General features: G+C 31.1%; 1 protein-coding gene across 1 annotated transcript; it reads right to left on the bottom strand.

The window, feature by feature from the left end:
- Positions 1-3,426: 3,426 nt before the first annotated feature.
- On the bottom strand, positions 3,427-6,511 carry LOC113870072 (probable metal-nicotianamine transporter YSL7). Its single transcript, XM_027506670.1, has 7 exons — positions 6,190-6,511; positions 5,274-5,437; positions 5,095-5,192; positions 4,854-4,988; positions 4,015-4,204; positions 3,831-3,896; positions 3,427-3,735 (listed from the first exon to the last, which is right to left on the bottom strand). The coding sequence occupies exons 1-7, from the start codon at positions 6,509-6,511 to the stop codon at positions 3,427-3,429; spliced, it is 1,284 nt and encodes a 427-aa protein (XP_027362471.1).
- Between the last annotated feature and the right edge of the window lie 9,971 nt (positions 6,512-16,482).

Raw genomic sequence — 16,482 nt, 5'->3', positions numbered from 1 at the left:
CATGTTTTTTTTGTTAAAGAGAATAAATAAGAAGTTAGATGGGTGTGGAATGAAGAGAGCAAATGCATGTCACATTTTATCTTAACTTTAGCTCATATTTTATTTATATACTAGGACTTAGAACCAAAATAAGACCACTATGTATAGGAATATATAGTAGGGTGTGTGAAGGGGCTTATGGGTCTATGATTAAATTGACACCTCTATGCATGTAGAGAAAAAAAAGAGGTTAAGAACAAAGAAGGAGCATATAAATATGGAGTTGAGGAGAGAAGGGTATAAAAAAAAAAGGAGAGAAGTTAGGAATAAAAGAAAGAGAAGAAGGGCTGGAGTGTGGGTGCGGAGGAAAAGAAGAAAATGGGAGAGGAAAAGCAAAATTGGATATCAGATAAGAAAGAGTTTGAAAAATGAGAGTTAAGTGTGGCAAGAGAAAGAAGTTGTACATGAAAAAAAAATGTGGTTGAAAAAAGAGAATGTCAAAGAAGTGAAAAAAATAATACAAAATTTGTTTAAGTAAAATTTATATAATTTTTTTTAAAATAAAATTAGATTTATTTAGTTCATATTACGATCCGAAAGAATCTAGATATCTTGTACTGTAAACTGTATGTTTTCATTAAAAGTGATAACTACTTTAGTTGTATTTTTATTATTTAATGCAAGATAAGTTTTTAAAACTATTATAACAATGAAATCCTTTACTTTTTCATAAAAATATATATATTTAGCTCATTAAACTTTTTTAAAAATTTACAGGAAAAATGTAAAATTTCTTAAAAAATATATTTTAATATAAAAAATACCAACTAATGTTAGACATTGCTTATAAAATAAATTAAAATAAATTAAATTGTAAAGCATTTTAATTTTTAGAAAATAGAAATATATATTTTAAAATAAAAAAAAGAGTATTGTACTATATGCATTTTTTTTAGTGAAACTAAAAATAATTTACTCTTCTATTATAATAATAATAATAATAATTAAATTCAAATAAATAATAAAAAGTGTTCACTTTTATATTTTACATATTTTTTCATTTTAAAGGGTTAAATCCCATATGTAATTAATAAACTATCGCAACAACTCACCATTATAATATTATACAACATATTACGTTATTATCTTGCTATAATACCAAAATATTATAAGTAAAAGTAAACTTAAATTATAAAACGTTATACTACCATGAAATAATGTTTTATTATACCATATGATATAATATTAATATCTACATAAAATAATATTAAAATTATTGATAAAAAAAAAACGGTAAAAAATTTATTATTGTTTACATAGAAAATTTTATTATAATTATTTTATTACATTTACATAGAATAATGATTTTCATATTTTATAATTAATTTAATGATAAAATTTAATTTTTTGCATTATCTTGAATTCAAATAACATATTCTGAATTAGTTATTTATTAAGAAAATTTAAATAGATATTTAAACAGAGAATAATTTAAATAATATTAAATTAATTAATATTAATATAATTAATCATTAACTTTTGATCACACGATTATGTTAAAACATTGACTATTTCTTAACTTTGAATTTAAAACTATCAAAAATGTGCTTAGTATACATTTAAGAAATTCAGCTAAAAATGTAAGTGATAGCGATAAATTTATCTATTCTTATTTTTTATATTTATTGATTAATAAGATATGGTAATTTATTTTTTTGATATCATAATTTAAATTATTATTTTAAAGAGATAATTTTTTCTATTATATTTTTATTCGTATTTTATAATTATTTTTTAAAAAAAGTCGTTGAATATTAAAGATTTATATTATGCAAAATCCTATTTCTTTATAATGGATTGAGGGAGTAGACATTATTGATAGTGTAGAAGTAATAAATTGGGAGTTTATGGCTTCTGGAATACAATGAAATTTAAGTAAAGTTGATAATTATGAGTATTATGAGTTTATACAATTTTAATATTTTATAAAAAATAAATATTTTTAAAAATATAATTTTCATAAAAAATTATATGAACAATTTTTACTAAACTTGAAAAGTAAATTTTTTAAATGTGACTATAATTTTTTCAAAGAAAAGTATATTTAAAAAATATTTGTAAAAACACATTTTAATAATTTTACAAAAATATTTTTTAAGTTTTTATTTTTTTTTGTTCTAATTATAATTTCTTGCTAAAAATAAATTTTAATTATAAAAAACTGAATATAATTATTATAATTTAATATTATGTGCACTGTTTTTTATTTTTAATATATATTGAAAATTTAAAAACTAAAAAAAATTATTTAAAAAAATTATATAAATTTTGATAAAAAAATAATATTGTCTTTAATATAATTTATATTTTGTTTATATTATTTTTTATTCATCTCAAAATTAAAAAGAATGACATAATATTATTTGTTTTAATATCTTGATAATAATAAAAATAAGATAAAATAAAAGTTGTTCCTTCTCGAATTATATTTAATCTTTATCTTTATCCACCTCTATATCTTAAAAGTGTAGAATTAAGGCATACAATTGAATTAAAATTATGTAAAAATAGATGAAATAAATTAAAAGAAAATAATGAATGAGAAAATTTTGTTTGGTCTGTGTTAGTTATATTTTTTTCGTGTTTGTGTGAAAAAGATATTACAATTTGTTTAAAATAGTATTTATATCTTTAAACAAATATTCACTCACACTATATCGATTCATTATTGTACAAAAAATTAATCATGTATAAATGCAACCACTCTTATACAAATTATCTCATTGCGTAGGTAATTGTTATTTATATCACTAAAGCAAGTGACAAGTAAAAAAAAAAAAAACAAATAATAGAATTTGACTATCCAATTTAAGCTAAAAACATTATCCTCAAATATAAAGTAAAGATCAAATTAAATTAGCATGAGATGCACCAATTCTTATATTAATAATAACGTTATTTAAAATGTAATTGTTATCTATCTAACCATTTAATTGTAATTATATATTTTTCCAATTATTTATATTAAATTTAGTTTAAAATTGAATGATTATAAAAATATAACTAAAGCATTTTCAATTTTGCATACTTGAAAAACATATATTACATTAATTTTATTTTATGAATAAAATAGTAAATAATTTAAAATTAATTTTTTAAAACTTTATAAATATTATCTAGATGATAAAAATATTTTATCTCATAGATTGTTCTAACATAAAATTATCTAATAAAAAATAATGAGTATAATTTATATGCGTGTAATTTAATTCCATTCAACTTCCTATGGACATGTACAAACCCAAGCCTTCATAAGTCTATATTATATAAAAAGTGAAACTAAGTGCTATTAACGATTAACGATTAAATCTGACCATATGTTCAAACCTTTGGTACTCATTAACAATGTCCAAAAGAATTTCCCATAACTTTCAAACGAAAGATGCATTATTGAGCACCACTCAAGAAGGTGTCAACCTTCTTATTCACAGCGCTAGATAAGAATTTCATGCAAATTGGTGGCTTAGTTCCTGCAAGAGAAAGTATAGCAGCTGGAACACACCACAAAGAATCACCACAGATTAGTCCAGAAGCCAAGGCAGGAGCATAATCCTTTGCTTTCTGCTTGTTCTTTTTCTCCCACCAAAACAGAATCATGCTCCCAATGCACATGTCAATAGCAAAGTACCCACCAAGGTAGAATGGGATGGCCAAGCACATAGGATTTGGAACAAACCTATATATCCTAAACTTGGTCTCATAATGCATCAAAAAATCACGTACAATGTTAATGACCACGGCAGAGCAAAAAAATATAATAGCCAGTTGAAGACAATGCTTAGGAAGAGAACTCGTATTAGCATGATGATGCAATGGTAAAGACCATCACCAAGCATCATAGCAATTGCTGTGAAGACCTGTTCATAGATTTTCTTATAGTAAGTACTCAACAATATGACATAGCTTAAGCAAATTATTAACATATACGTACTCAAGTTATGAACAATTCATAATGCTAAATGGATATGTGTGTACCCTATATCCTTGGATGCCACTTAGACTGCTGGCAGGTAGATCTGCACTATACCAGATTCCTTTCTTGTGCTCAATCCAGGGCCATAGAATACCCCATGAGATTATAGCTCCAAGAAGCAAAGATGCATTTACCAGGTAAGGGCAGATCATTCCAACTCCGACATAGGTAGATGAGAAATCAAAGTAGAACCTGTGAAATCAGATTCAAATTATATACTACAGTAAGATTAATGTTTTATCTTTTATACACTTCAATTAGATGTATAAAAAATTTTTGTTGGAACCAATTAAGTAAAGAAGTCTTTTATTGAAGGATCTGGCCCCTCTAAAGTGAAGGGTACACTTCGGAGGATAAATAAAGTACATTTATAGTCATTGATTTAAAAAATCAATGATCGAAATTGTGATAATTTATTGAGCTCAAACCCAGTTTGATGAAAGCGAAACTCTTGTGCTGCCATTGGATGGGCATAGAAAATGTGCTAGACAAATCATGGCCACTGATATTTTGCCATGCAGTGTGCGCACTGTTAAGTCAACGATGAAATAAGCATATGCAAAATCAAGTACAGGCATAAAAAACTTTAAAGTTAGTTACAATCTCAACTAATAATTTTATAATCAACTATTCTTAGTATACTATATCTTATAAAGGGAACATCCCTTATGTTAAATCCTTGATTGAAAAGGAAATTGAACAATCTTAATTGAAGTTAGTTTTGATACTCCAAAGTCCAAACAATCTTAAATAGTAGAATATAATATTCATACTTTCTATTTTATTTTGAATCTTAATAGTAGAAGATAATTTTAGATGTAAGATCTATGTATATGCATACTTTCTATTGTAGGGTTGGAGACCAAATGTGGGAAAACTGCTGAATCCGCAACTATCTCCTGCAGTGAAAAACCACTGGAAAAAAGCGAAAGCAAAGCTGCCACAAAAGCTTTTGAAGAGCAAAGAAACTTGTTTCCTGCATACACAAGAATGATAAGGTTAAGTAATTCATCACAAATTAACAAACAGTTTGTTGTGGTGTGCCATCCGTATATGCAAATTATTTGCATTATATTACTTACTTTGCTAACTTTGCTCCTTTAGGTGTGTGTAAGCTATTGACTAGAAGAGCTGTGGCAGTTCCACTCGGATATGTTAGATTGTACTTCAAAATCATCAGCTGTGAAATGCCAATTGAAATTTTATAATTCATTAATTTACATGAAAGCTCAATGCAGAGTTATATTTTCTTTGTACCAACCTTTCTTAGAGGTACGATAGAGAAAAGGCCCACAAAGCTAACCACAAAGAGAAAACCAAACATCCAACCAAGGGACAGTTCCTTTCTATTGATTGGCGTGTTCCCCCCATTAACTTGAGAAGCAATATATGGGCTCATCCCAAGTAGATAACTTCCAGTGCCACCTATTTAGAAGACAAATAATTAAATTTTGCTTAAAAACATGTGTTTTACTCTTTTCGCTCCTGAGTAATGGTTTTCTTTCTTTTACTTGTGCGGTTTTCTATAAATTTTACCCAACAATTAAAAGTACATTAAAAATAATGTGTTATAAAACCTGTTGCTAGTGTTCGTCTTGTACCTACCCAACTAGTAAGTGGGAGCACGTAACACAACAAATAATCTGTAGCTTCAACAGGAGCTAATTGACAGTATCGTATGACATTCTTTTATCTATTTTTTTAATCAGTGTCTATTATTACTTTATACTGTATTTATCATCACTTTTATTTTATTATTATTTTTTAAAAATTTTGTCTCTCAGCGAGTTTTTTCTCCTCATATAAGGTTTGAACTTGAGAACTTGCTTGAAAGAAATTAGGCGTGTATCTTCTAAACTCACCACCCATTGATTAGATAGTTGATATAGCTTACCACTAAACATCAAGCTAGTATTTGCTAAAATTTGGGAAAAATCTTATAAATTCAAGGTGAATTTTCAAAAAAGAAAAGATCTATATAAATTTACAACCGGGGGGCACCAATTAATCTAAAAGTAAATCCTAAATTAATTTGTTTTATATTCATTTTCATGCACTTGTAATGGCACGCAAGCAGTGTTACGTTACGCTATGTCAACTTCGAATTGTCACCATACTTTTATTAATGTATTATATGTGACAAAAAGGGTGGGCAAGGAAACAAAAATGAAACTCACTACTGAATGCGATTCCAGAGGATGCTACAACGCAAGTTTGGATAACAGTGTTCTCTTGGCGAGTGAAGGGTTGTCTGAGAAGGCCACACTTGTTGAGCAGTGCAGTGTAGGACTTGATCACTGCGAACCCCAACAAACCTGCAGCTACGTTGAGGGATGGTACGATTCCTGTGGTGAAGTTGAGTTTGCACACAATGAAGTTGAAAATTACACTTATCACAAAGCTTGTCACCATTGATCTCAATGTTATCTGTTTTCTCCATTTTGGCACTCTCGTTTTCCTAAATGCCTCTTCACCCTTCAAGTTACCCTCTTCTTCCATCTCTCTCTTCCTGCATGAAACTGTAACTAGAGCTCACTAGTACTCCTACATCCTATCAATGTTCACTTTCTCTCACCCTTGATCCATGTGTAGTAAGTAACAAGGTCTGTTGTTGAAAATGAGGCCAAGTACATTTTGCAAATTGTGTTGATAATTTAATTTACAATGTGGGTAGAGATATAAAATAAAAAATTAATAAATGCTAAAAACTATAAATGATAATATTTAATGTTATTAATACATTGAATCTTATAATTTTAATAAAAATATACTATATATATGTGTATAATTATAGATAATTGTTAACCAACATATTTGAAATATTAAAAGTGAAATATTTCTATAAAAATTGTTATTAATGCCCAATCTTTTGTGATTTTTGATAATGTACTTTTTAAAAAATTTCATTTCTTTATCTAGTTTGCACTGCTGATTAGTCAAACTTATATTTTTATCATGTATCTTTAATTATACATTAAAAAATTATTTAATATGAGGATAGAAAATCTAGAGAATCAAAGCTCTTTATCAAACTCTACTAAGGGCAATGAACAAAATTTCCAAATTGCGTCAAATTTTTGTAAAGGAATCAAGGGGTTACTAACTTACTATATGCGAAAGATCGATATGAAATGGTTAACCTCTTTTTTGGAAATTTCTCACTGAAAAACGATACCGTTCATTCTCTTCCTTTGTACAGCTGTATGTTTTGAACCGGAAATTATTAGCCTTGGTTCTGGAATAGTTATAACCTGTTTATCATGTTACTCGTAAATTTTAAATATTAATTAATTATACAACTTTTTTTTAATCAAAATTTACTTTTTAAAATATTTCACTCCTTAATTATTAAATAATGTAAATTTATTTCAAAATTAAAACATAATTCATCTTATATTAATTAAATAATTATTTCATTGATTAATCAAATATATCTTCTTAAATATTTATCTATTTAATGATTAAACATAATTTATTTATTAATTAAATTGAAACCATTTCACTTAATTAATGTTTATAATACTGATTACTAACATCTTTATTTTTATGTATAGTAAATTGTCAAGATTTAAGTTTCACGCATTATGAAATTATTTTAAAAATTAAGTTAAGTTAACTTTATTTCATTTAATAATTATATTTACTAATTAATTTAAATTTAATATATCATTCATATAACTATCTTTACTAATTAACTTTATTTCATTCAATAATAATTTTCTTTAAATATATGAAAGATCGATGTGAAATGGTTAACCTCTTGTTTTGGAAATTTCACATTGAAAAACCACTTATTTTGGAAATTGGAGTAATAAGTGTATCTTGAAACGATACCATTCATTCTCATCCTTTATACAGTTGTATGTTTCGAACGGGAAATTATTAGCCTTAGTTTTGAAACAGTTAGATTTTACACAAGAATTGAAAATTCATTAAATATCCTTAAATTTAAAAGAAATATGATTGCATTTTACTAAATTATTATTTTATTTAATTAATTCCTTTCATTTTACTGAAAGGAAATACTAAGAGAATTGCATAAAATTGAACAAATAAGTAATGTCTTCTTAATTTTTGAAATGGTGAATAATTAATTTATATCAAAATAAAATTTTAAAGTGATAACATATCCCTATATATGTACAGTTTCATATTCTTGAAGGTAAGAATTTTTTTTTCATTCTATTTCTTTTAAAGAATAAAAATTCACTATTATTTAATATATTTCCAAATATTAAAATATTGATTTGTTTTAAATTTTCTGTTTACAGTTTTGTTTTCTTTTTTCCTCCTAACTCAACTTATTCAAAATAATTACTTTCAAAATTTTCATTGTTCATCTAAATAATCTAACTACTTATATTCTAAATAATTTTTTAACTCCTAATTTTATTTTCTTTGAATCTAAACTACTTAAACTTTTTCTTATTTATTTGAATTAAATATTATATATATGTGTGTGTGTTTGTGTGCATGTATATCTTCTTTTATCATGTTTTGTTGAGAGCACAAGGAAAATCTTAAAAGGAAATGGTCAACTTTTCAAAATTTCTATTCTCATCCCTTTACAGTTGAAGAATCTGTCATTTCATACTCATTTATCTTCTTATAGTACCTTAATAGAAACTTCATCCACAAGCTCCAACAAAAGATTAAAGCTTGAGATCTCATGTTGAAAGAGTCATCTTTGCCAACTAACATCCCAAACTCACCTAGTGCTATCATGAAAACCATTCTCCAATATACAAAATTCAACATTCCTCGCCACCGCAAATAATTATAGAAATGTCTCACACAATCGCACCCCGCCTATCCACTTATCTCTCCCAAAAAAGGTATGCAAACTTGCACTCAAATTCCTATCCAACTTCTCATCCAACCATGAATTTTCTTGATGAATAACCTCCAGCAAATCACACCACCACAAAAAACATCAGTTGTGAACTGATGGACGCTGAATAGAAGAAGCTAATCTGCTATGCCTAGCTTCCAACACTAACACCTACAATGAACTAGAAGAATTAACACATCACCACAACCATTTATCAAGAAACGCCTAATTAAACCACTGCACATTTCTAATGCTCAGGCCACCATTCTTTCGTGGTTTACAAACTGTTTCCCATTTCACCCAGGGAATTTTAGATCCATCATTAACATCTTTTTATAAAAAAAATTCCGCTGAATAGAGACAATCTCCTTTATCACCAACTTCAGCGCCTTAAAAAAGGATAATGAGTGCAATGGCATAGAATTAAGAACAACATTAATCAAAATTACCTTGCCTCCAATCGATAAATACCTATGCTTCCATGAAGCCAACATCTTTTTAAGAGCCTCTAACACACCCTTCCATGCACTAGGCTTCCTCGGGTTGACATCTAACTATAACCTGAGATACTTTAATGGTAAACTACCAATCTTACAATGTAAGAACTCTGTAGCCAAGTTTTCAAAGTCATCGCCAGTGTTAATCCCCAATACATAGCTTTTATGGAAGTTAATTTTCATACCTAACATTAACTCAAAGCTATGAATACTGCTTTCAAAGTCTACAAGTTCTGAATCGAAGCCTCTTCCATAATTAATGTGTCATCCGCAAATTGCAACAAAGAAATATCTGGTCCCCCAACCTCAATCTTCACAATAGAGAACAACTCACAATCTACTGCCTTCTGCATAAGAACTTCTAACCCCTCCGCTGCCACAAGAAAAAGAAAAGGGGCAAGAGGATCCCCCTATTTTAGGCGCCACTCAATATGAACCTCCAATATAGAACAACCATTAATCAAAACTGACAAGCTATCCCCCCACACACAAGCTTCCATCCAACTAACCTATTTTTCTGAAAATCCAAAGCCACATAACATAAACAAAAGATATCTCCACTCCATTGAATCATAAGCCTTCTCATAATCAAGCTTTAACACAAAACATCTCTTGTTATGCCTTCGCATACAATCAACTGCCTCATTAACCACAAGCACAGTGTCTAACATGTTTCTTTCCGGGATAAAGGTTGATTATTGTTCCAAAATTATTGAATCTAGAACCTCTTTCAACCTATTTGCTAGAAGCTTGGAAACAATCTTATAAAGGAAACCTAGCAATGAGGTAGGCCAAAAATCAAAGATCTATTGTGGGCAAGACACTTTTGGCACAAGTGATACAAAGTAGGATAACAAATACCTAGTTAGTTTCCCATTTTTAAAAAATTCAACAAGCATACCCATCACTTCTCCCTTGATCACTTCCCAAAACCTCTTAAGGAACACAAAATTAAAATCATCAGGCCCCAAGCTTTTATCCCCCTCACACTCTAAAATCATCCTCCTCACTTCCTCTTCCAAAAAGGCATTAACAAGCCCCTTATTCTATAGAACAGAGACTCTCGATAAATCATTAACATCAATAGTAGGCCAAAGTCAACATCTACTATTAAAATGATTCGCAAAATAAGACACCACACCTGCTTTAATCTCATCAACCTCTTCGATACATTTGTCTCTAATTTGAAGCGCATGTATATTATTTCATCCCTCCTCCTGTTAACACACAAATGAAAGAACTTTGTATTTAAATCACTCTCTTTCCCCCATCGCACCCGAGCTTTTTGAGTTATGAGACTCTCCCTATTCTTCTTAGCCTTCCAAATATCACTCACCAATATCTATTGATGCTCCTTCTCCACATCGAAAAGTTTCATTACAGAATTTTTATCATCAATCAAGCTCAACTTAGTTGACAAATCAAAAAACACCTTATCAACATTTTCAAACACCTCAATATTTCATTTTTTCAATTCAATTTTAACATTCTTCAACCTTTGGCTAGCTCTCTGGGCAGTCCATGGAAGGGTAATATCTCTTTCCATGCTTCCTCCACCACCTCCACAACTTCCTTATGAGTCAGCCAGCAATTGTTAAATTGAAACGGCTTCGGATCCCAGTTAACTACTTTGTGCTTTAGAATAATGGGACAATGATCAAACACATCTCTACTTAGAACCTGAATAAAACCATCTCCCAGTAATCAAGCCAGGAACAAAAAACAAAGACTCTATTCAGCCTGCTCATCATAGAAGCATCTCCCCTTATCCATGTAAATTTCTTACGCACGACTGGAAGATCCATAAGCTCCTTTACCTGAATGAAATAATTGAAGCCATCCATTTTAGAGATACCATGGTTTGCCTTACAACCCTTCCTCACTTTCACCGATCTCATAGCATTAAAGTCATCCAATATACACCACATAAATTTGTCAAAACCCCTTCTTGTCATAAACAAATCATCTCATAACTTTCTCTTCTCACTTAGTCTAAATAATGCATAGACATTCACCATAACACATAGGTTCCCAGTAGCCAATACCTGCAAGCAAACACTTCCAGTACCACAAAAGGAGAAAAGTATTTTACCTTTGGAAGTATCTCGAAGTGAGAGCATACCCTTGCTTCTGCCAACGAAGGGCAAGGCAATTCATTCAAAATCCACAGAACCCTACAAACGTGCACATAAGTTGTGATTACATTCTCAAGTTTTGTTTCCTGAATTGCCAAAAACTCTAAACCTTCAAAGCGAACAACCTCACAACCTTCTTTTGCTTCACATCGCTCCCCAGCCCTTGACAATTAAATGAGTCAATCTTCATTTAGAACCATAGCGAACCTCGTGTTCATTTGCAATCATTTTGTCACGTACCTCCATCTCAATCAATTTCTCTTGAACTTGCTCATTGTTTGTATGTACGACCATACCAACCTTCTTGCCAATGTCTAGTAACCTCGATGCCACTACCTCATCATCACAATTTGCAGCAGCCATTCGCTCCCCCACCTCCACTGAAGGATCGGAAGGAAGCGATACCTTCCTTCTAAGTTGCAACGGCATTGGCGCTGCTCTACTATGATCCCTAAGGTTTTTTTGAGGGGGTTTATGAAAATTGTGCTCTTATGTCTCTTCCCTCCTCCATCACCTCGACTATCTTTCATAGAGCATGCCTTCCAAAGGGATTCGCGCACATTCACCCTTTCTTTCCCAATACAAGCTTTGGATTGAAAAGGCTCCACTTGCGTTGTCCCAATTATCTCCTTACCCCTTGATTCTGGATTTTTTCAAATCAATGCGTCTAATCCAAACAGGTTTGATAGATTCAACCCATCTCTACCTACCTTTTGCAACGGATAAGGCCTTGCTGTTGGAACTCCCCTCTCCATATTTTCAGAAGGTTTATTCACAACATCCTAGGTAACCACTGCTGGACCCATAACATCCACACCACCTGCCCCCAAACACCAAACACCCTTTTGCTGACACTAACACTTCACCCTTAATCACAGAATCAACCAAACAACCCTTACTTCTGATATCACCTTGCAACACACCCTCATCCTCACTAGAATAATTATCCAACACCTCCAACTCTATTGAACCAACCTCAAATGAGTCATTGCTGTCCTCAGAAGAGTTAACCACGCCTTCCTTTATTGCGGCTAAAACATCACAGGCATGCTCTTCAAGCATGACTATTGAGTAAAAACAATTAGTAACTTGTTTCACATAGATTGTTTCCAATAGCCAAGACTATTGTGATTTAATTATTTGAACTTAAATAATGCGTAATAGAAATAAAGAGAAAGTAACCAGAAGAAATCTAAAATGTAAAGAGAAAATAGTGCAACTTCTATTAAGAAAACTATCTGAGATGAACCTAGGGCTTATGATTTTACCTTCATACCCCTTTTATGATTACTTTTAGTTTAATTTTAATCCTAATTTCCATATAATCGCCAAAATTCGTATTCATTATCATAAACTATCAGAGCATGGTCTAAGTAAACCTACAGGGTGAGGTTTCTAGGCTTCAATTATGTACTCTAAGCAGAGAATCTTAGCTGTAGATCATGTACCATAATTCTCTAATCATCAGGTTATGTGGAGAACGAGCTTGATCAACTTAATTCTTTAGAATAAATGTAGGGAGTTTTGACATATGAGGCTTGGGTGAGCTATAGGTGAGTCATATTATTTAGGTAATATATTACTAAGCTGAACTGTGAAAGATTACTGAAAGAGTTGTGTTGGTCATTCATATTACTCCTAAACATATGATGTTGTGTTGAATGAATTAGATTACGTGAAATATTTTTCTGGGTACAGTTTGATGTATTTAGTGATCATAAAAGCTTGAAATATTTGATTGAGTAAAGGGAGTTAAATATGAGACAAAGATGTTTGATAAAATTTCTCAAGGATTATGAGTTTCAACTTCAGTACCATCCTAGCAAGGCGAATGTGGTAGCAGATGCCTTAAGTAGGAGTGTGGTTCAGACTTTGTCCCTAAGAATTAGTGAATCCACTCTGCTGGAGCAACACATAGATTTGTCTCTTGGGAAGATCAGTTGTGGTAGGATTGTTGTAACCAATGAATTCTTATAGGAGATTTGAAACTAGCAAACGTGAGATCCTAGATTATATCGAATTGTGTTTCTTTTAGGCATAGATTGAACAATAGGCTTTAGTAGAGGCACTGATGGTATTCTTAGACATCGAGACTAAGTCTGTATTCCTAGAAGTGTTGAGTTGAAGAGAAAGATTCTAGAGGAAGGTCACAAGGGCAGCCTAAATCTCCATCCTGGAGTAACAAAGATGTATCAGGATTTGAAGCAAATGTTCTGGTGGCCAAGCATAAGAGGTGACATAGTCAGATTTGTTAAAGTTTGTTTGACTTGCCAAAAAGCAAAGGCAGAGCATTAGAGTCTACTTGGAGAGTTGCAAACTATGGAGGTTCCTGAGTGGAAATGAGATAGTGTGACCATGGACTTTGTATCCCATCTACCAAGGACCATTAGAAATCATGATGTTGTTTAGGTCATAGTTGATAGACTGACTAAGTGTACGCATTTCTTGCCAGTCAACATGACTTATACCTTGGAGAAACTTGCTAAGCTATATGTCAAAGAGATCGTCAGATTACATGAAGTACATTCCTCGTTTGATTTTCCAGTTTTGGCAGAGTTTCCAGGAAGCTATAAGTACCTAGTTCAGGCTGAGTTCAACATACCATCCTTAGACTAATGGCCAATTAGAGCGAACCATTCAGACATTAGAAGACTTGTTATGAGCTTGTGTTATTAATCAGATGGATGATTAGGAGGATATGCTTCTTTTGATAGAATGCACCTATAATAACAACTATTGGGAAAGTGTACGCATGGCTCCTTTTGAGGCCTTATATGGCAGGAGATGTCGGACCTTTGTTTGTTGATTCTAGGATGAAGTTCATTTGATGATGGGATCTGAGACGCTTCAAAGAACAATGAAACAAGTTGAACTTATCCAAAGAAGGCTGAAAGCGACTTAGAGTCGTCAGAAGTCATATGCCGATCAACGCTGGAGACCATTGGAGTTTGAGGTGAGTGATCAAGTATTTTAAAGAGTATCACAAACCACGGGTGTTGGACAAGATTTGAAAGTGAAGGAGATGAGCTCGCCTAGGCGAGGAGTCACAGAAAAAATGGGGAACTCTTTGGACCTATTCTTCCCTAGGCGAGAATGCCTCTTGCTTAGGTAAGAATGTCTCTTGCTCAAGCGAGAATAGCAAAAACCTAAGTAGTTCCACTGTCTAGTTTTCTTACAACATGTTTAAATTATTCTTAGCCCATTTAAAGCAACTACAACAGCTCGTTCTAATTGGTTTCACAGCTCAAATAATCCATAAGGAACCTACAAATTTTTTGGTTTGGGAGTGACCCATCCTGGTATCTGGATCCAGACACAGTATAGCACAATTTATCATTTCCCTTACCGTTGCATGTCTAACCACCTAAACATATAAGTTAGTTCTAAAATGATAAATACACACACACACACATAGCTATTCTCCTTTTCTAAAACTTGTCTAAAAGTACAACATTTATCAGCTAGCCTTAGCATTTTGGTTTTGCAGCATATATCAAACATTTTCAACACATTATATTACAAGATTTTAAATATTTATTTCAGACACAAATAGTTTTATACCATTTACAGAACAACTGAGAGCCCCATCACACATACTCTGTGTTCTACCCTAAGGTTTGTCCATACATCAACCCATCCTCAACTAAATCAAGATTTATATTATTTGAGTGAACAATAATAGCCACCTAGGGTAAGCTCCCCTTATCATAAAATATGTTTCTAAGACCGCACTCCTCGTGAGTCCCAAAGAGAGATACAACATCCAAATAACTCATATCCTTATTATTACAAAATAAAAAACTCTTGAGGGCTGGGGTTCCTCAAATACCCTTCCAAGTATGTGTCTCGCTTGAGTGAGCCATGCTCTTGTTTGAGCAAGACCATGCTCGCTTGAGCGAGAAAACCAGATAGTGGCATCTTCCCAAATTTCTGCTATTTTTTCTTGAGCGAAAGGCATTTCACTTGAGCGAGTAGCATCTTGCCTGAGTGACTTTCTGAACATATTTTTCTGCACCCAATAATAGCATATTTGTATTGTTTAGTAGAAAAGCTTTCAGATGCTAGTGGTTTTGTAATATCTTTATTTTTATTCAACATAATAAGAATATAATTTTAGAATAATATGAAAAATTAGTTAAATTTATTACCAGTTGAATATAATGAGTGAAATCATAACATATTCTATGATTTTGCTAAAACATATAAGAACTTTGAATGTCAAAATAATAATGGTTAAACAAAATTTGAAGATGAAACATAAAATAACTTGAACATATATTGTTCTCATAATATACAAGATGTTAACATTTACAAAATATTTATTAAAATATATTAAAGTACATTAGAACTCTTTTCTAACATTTACAAGATACAGAATATAATAAGTCCTAATGAGCAGTCTATCTATTACACAACCAAGAAGCACTAGTCATCTCCGTGTCATCCTTCTATCATCGCCATATCATCGAAGTCGAGATCGTCATCCAATCTAAGATATAGATCACCCAAGTCTGCGGTAACCTGGGTACCAGTAATCCGCTCAAATGTCCACCGAGATGGTTTTCTAAGGTGGTCGTGATCATGGTATGTAAACAGATAGGTCAAGGCTGTTGGAGTCCTTATGGTACCAGGAAAGATATATACACAAAGAGTATGATGGATTCTACTTATGGGAAAATAAAAGGGACACTATAGGCTAACTCCATTTCCATCATTATAATATATCTAGGCACATCACTTACATGTACAACAACCCTAAAGTAACAATGTCTCTGATACTCATTAAATATATAATTTAGTCTATTAACTACAGAACTATCTATAAGCTTAATTCTTTCTTTGGGTGCTGTCATCCTGGTTCCCTAAAATGTTTACGTAAGGATGAGTCTTTATTTATATTACTGAGCATACATCACAAATAAATCGATAATACAGATAAAGAAATCACATAATCATTATATAAGCATATAATTAAATTATCTAACCCATTTTAATTAAATTCCTTAT

Source organism: Abrus precatorius, unplaced genomic scaffold (assembly GCF_003935025.1).
Source record: "Abrus precatorius isolate BTA unplaced genomic scaffold, Abrus_2018 Scaffold6, whole genome shotgun sequence".
Classification (NCBI taxonomy): domain Eukaryota; kingdom Viridiplantae; phylum Streptophyta; class Magnoliopsida; order Fabales; family Fabaceae; genus Abrus; species Abrus precatorius.
The sequence above is the reverse complement of the archived record's forward strand: the minus strand, read 5'-3'. Positions and strand labels throughout refer to the sequence as shown.

Coding starts and splice junctions, on each gene's coding strand:
- LOC113870072 (XM_027506670.1), bottom strand. CDS start 6,511: ATGGAAGAAGAGGGTAACTTGAAGGGTGAAGAGGCATTTAGGAAAACG. Junction 4,205..4,853: donor CTCCAACCCTACAATAGAAA/GTATGCATATAC, acceptor CTGATTTCACAG/GTTCTACTTTGATTTCTCAT. Junction 3,736..3,830: donor GCATCATCATGCTAATACGA/GTTCTCTTCCTA, acceptor ATGCATTATGAG/ACCAAGTTTAGGATATATAG.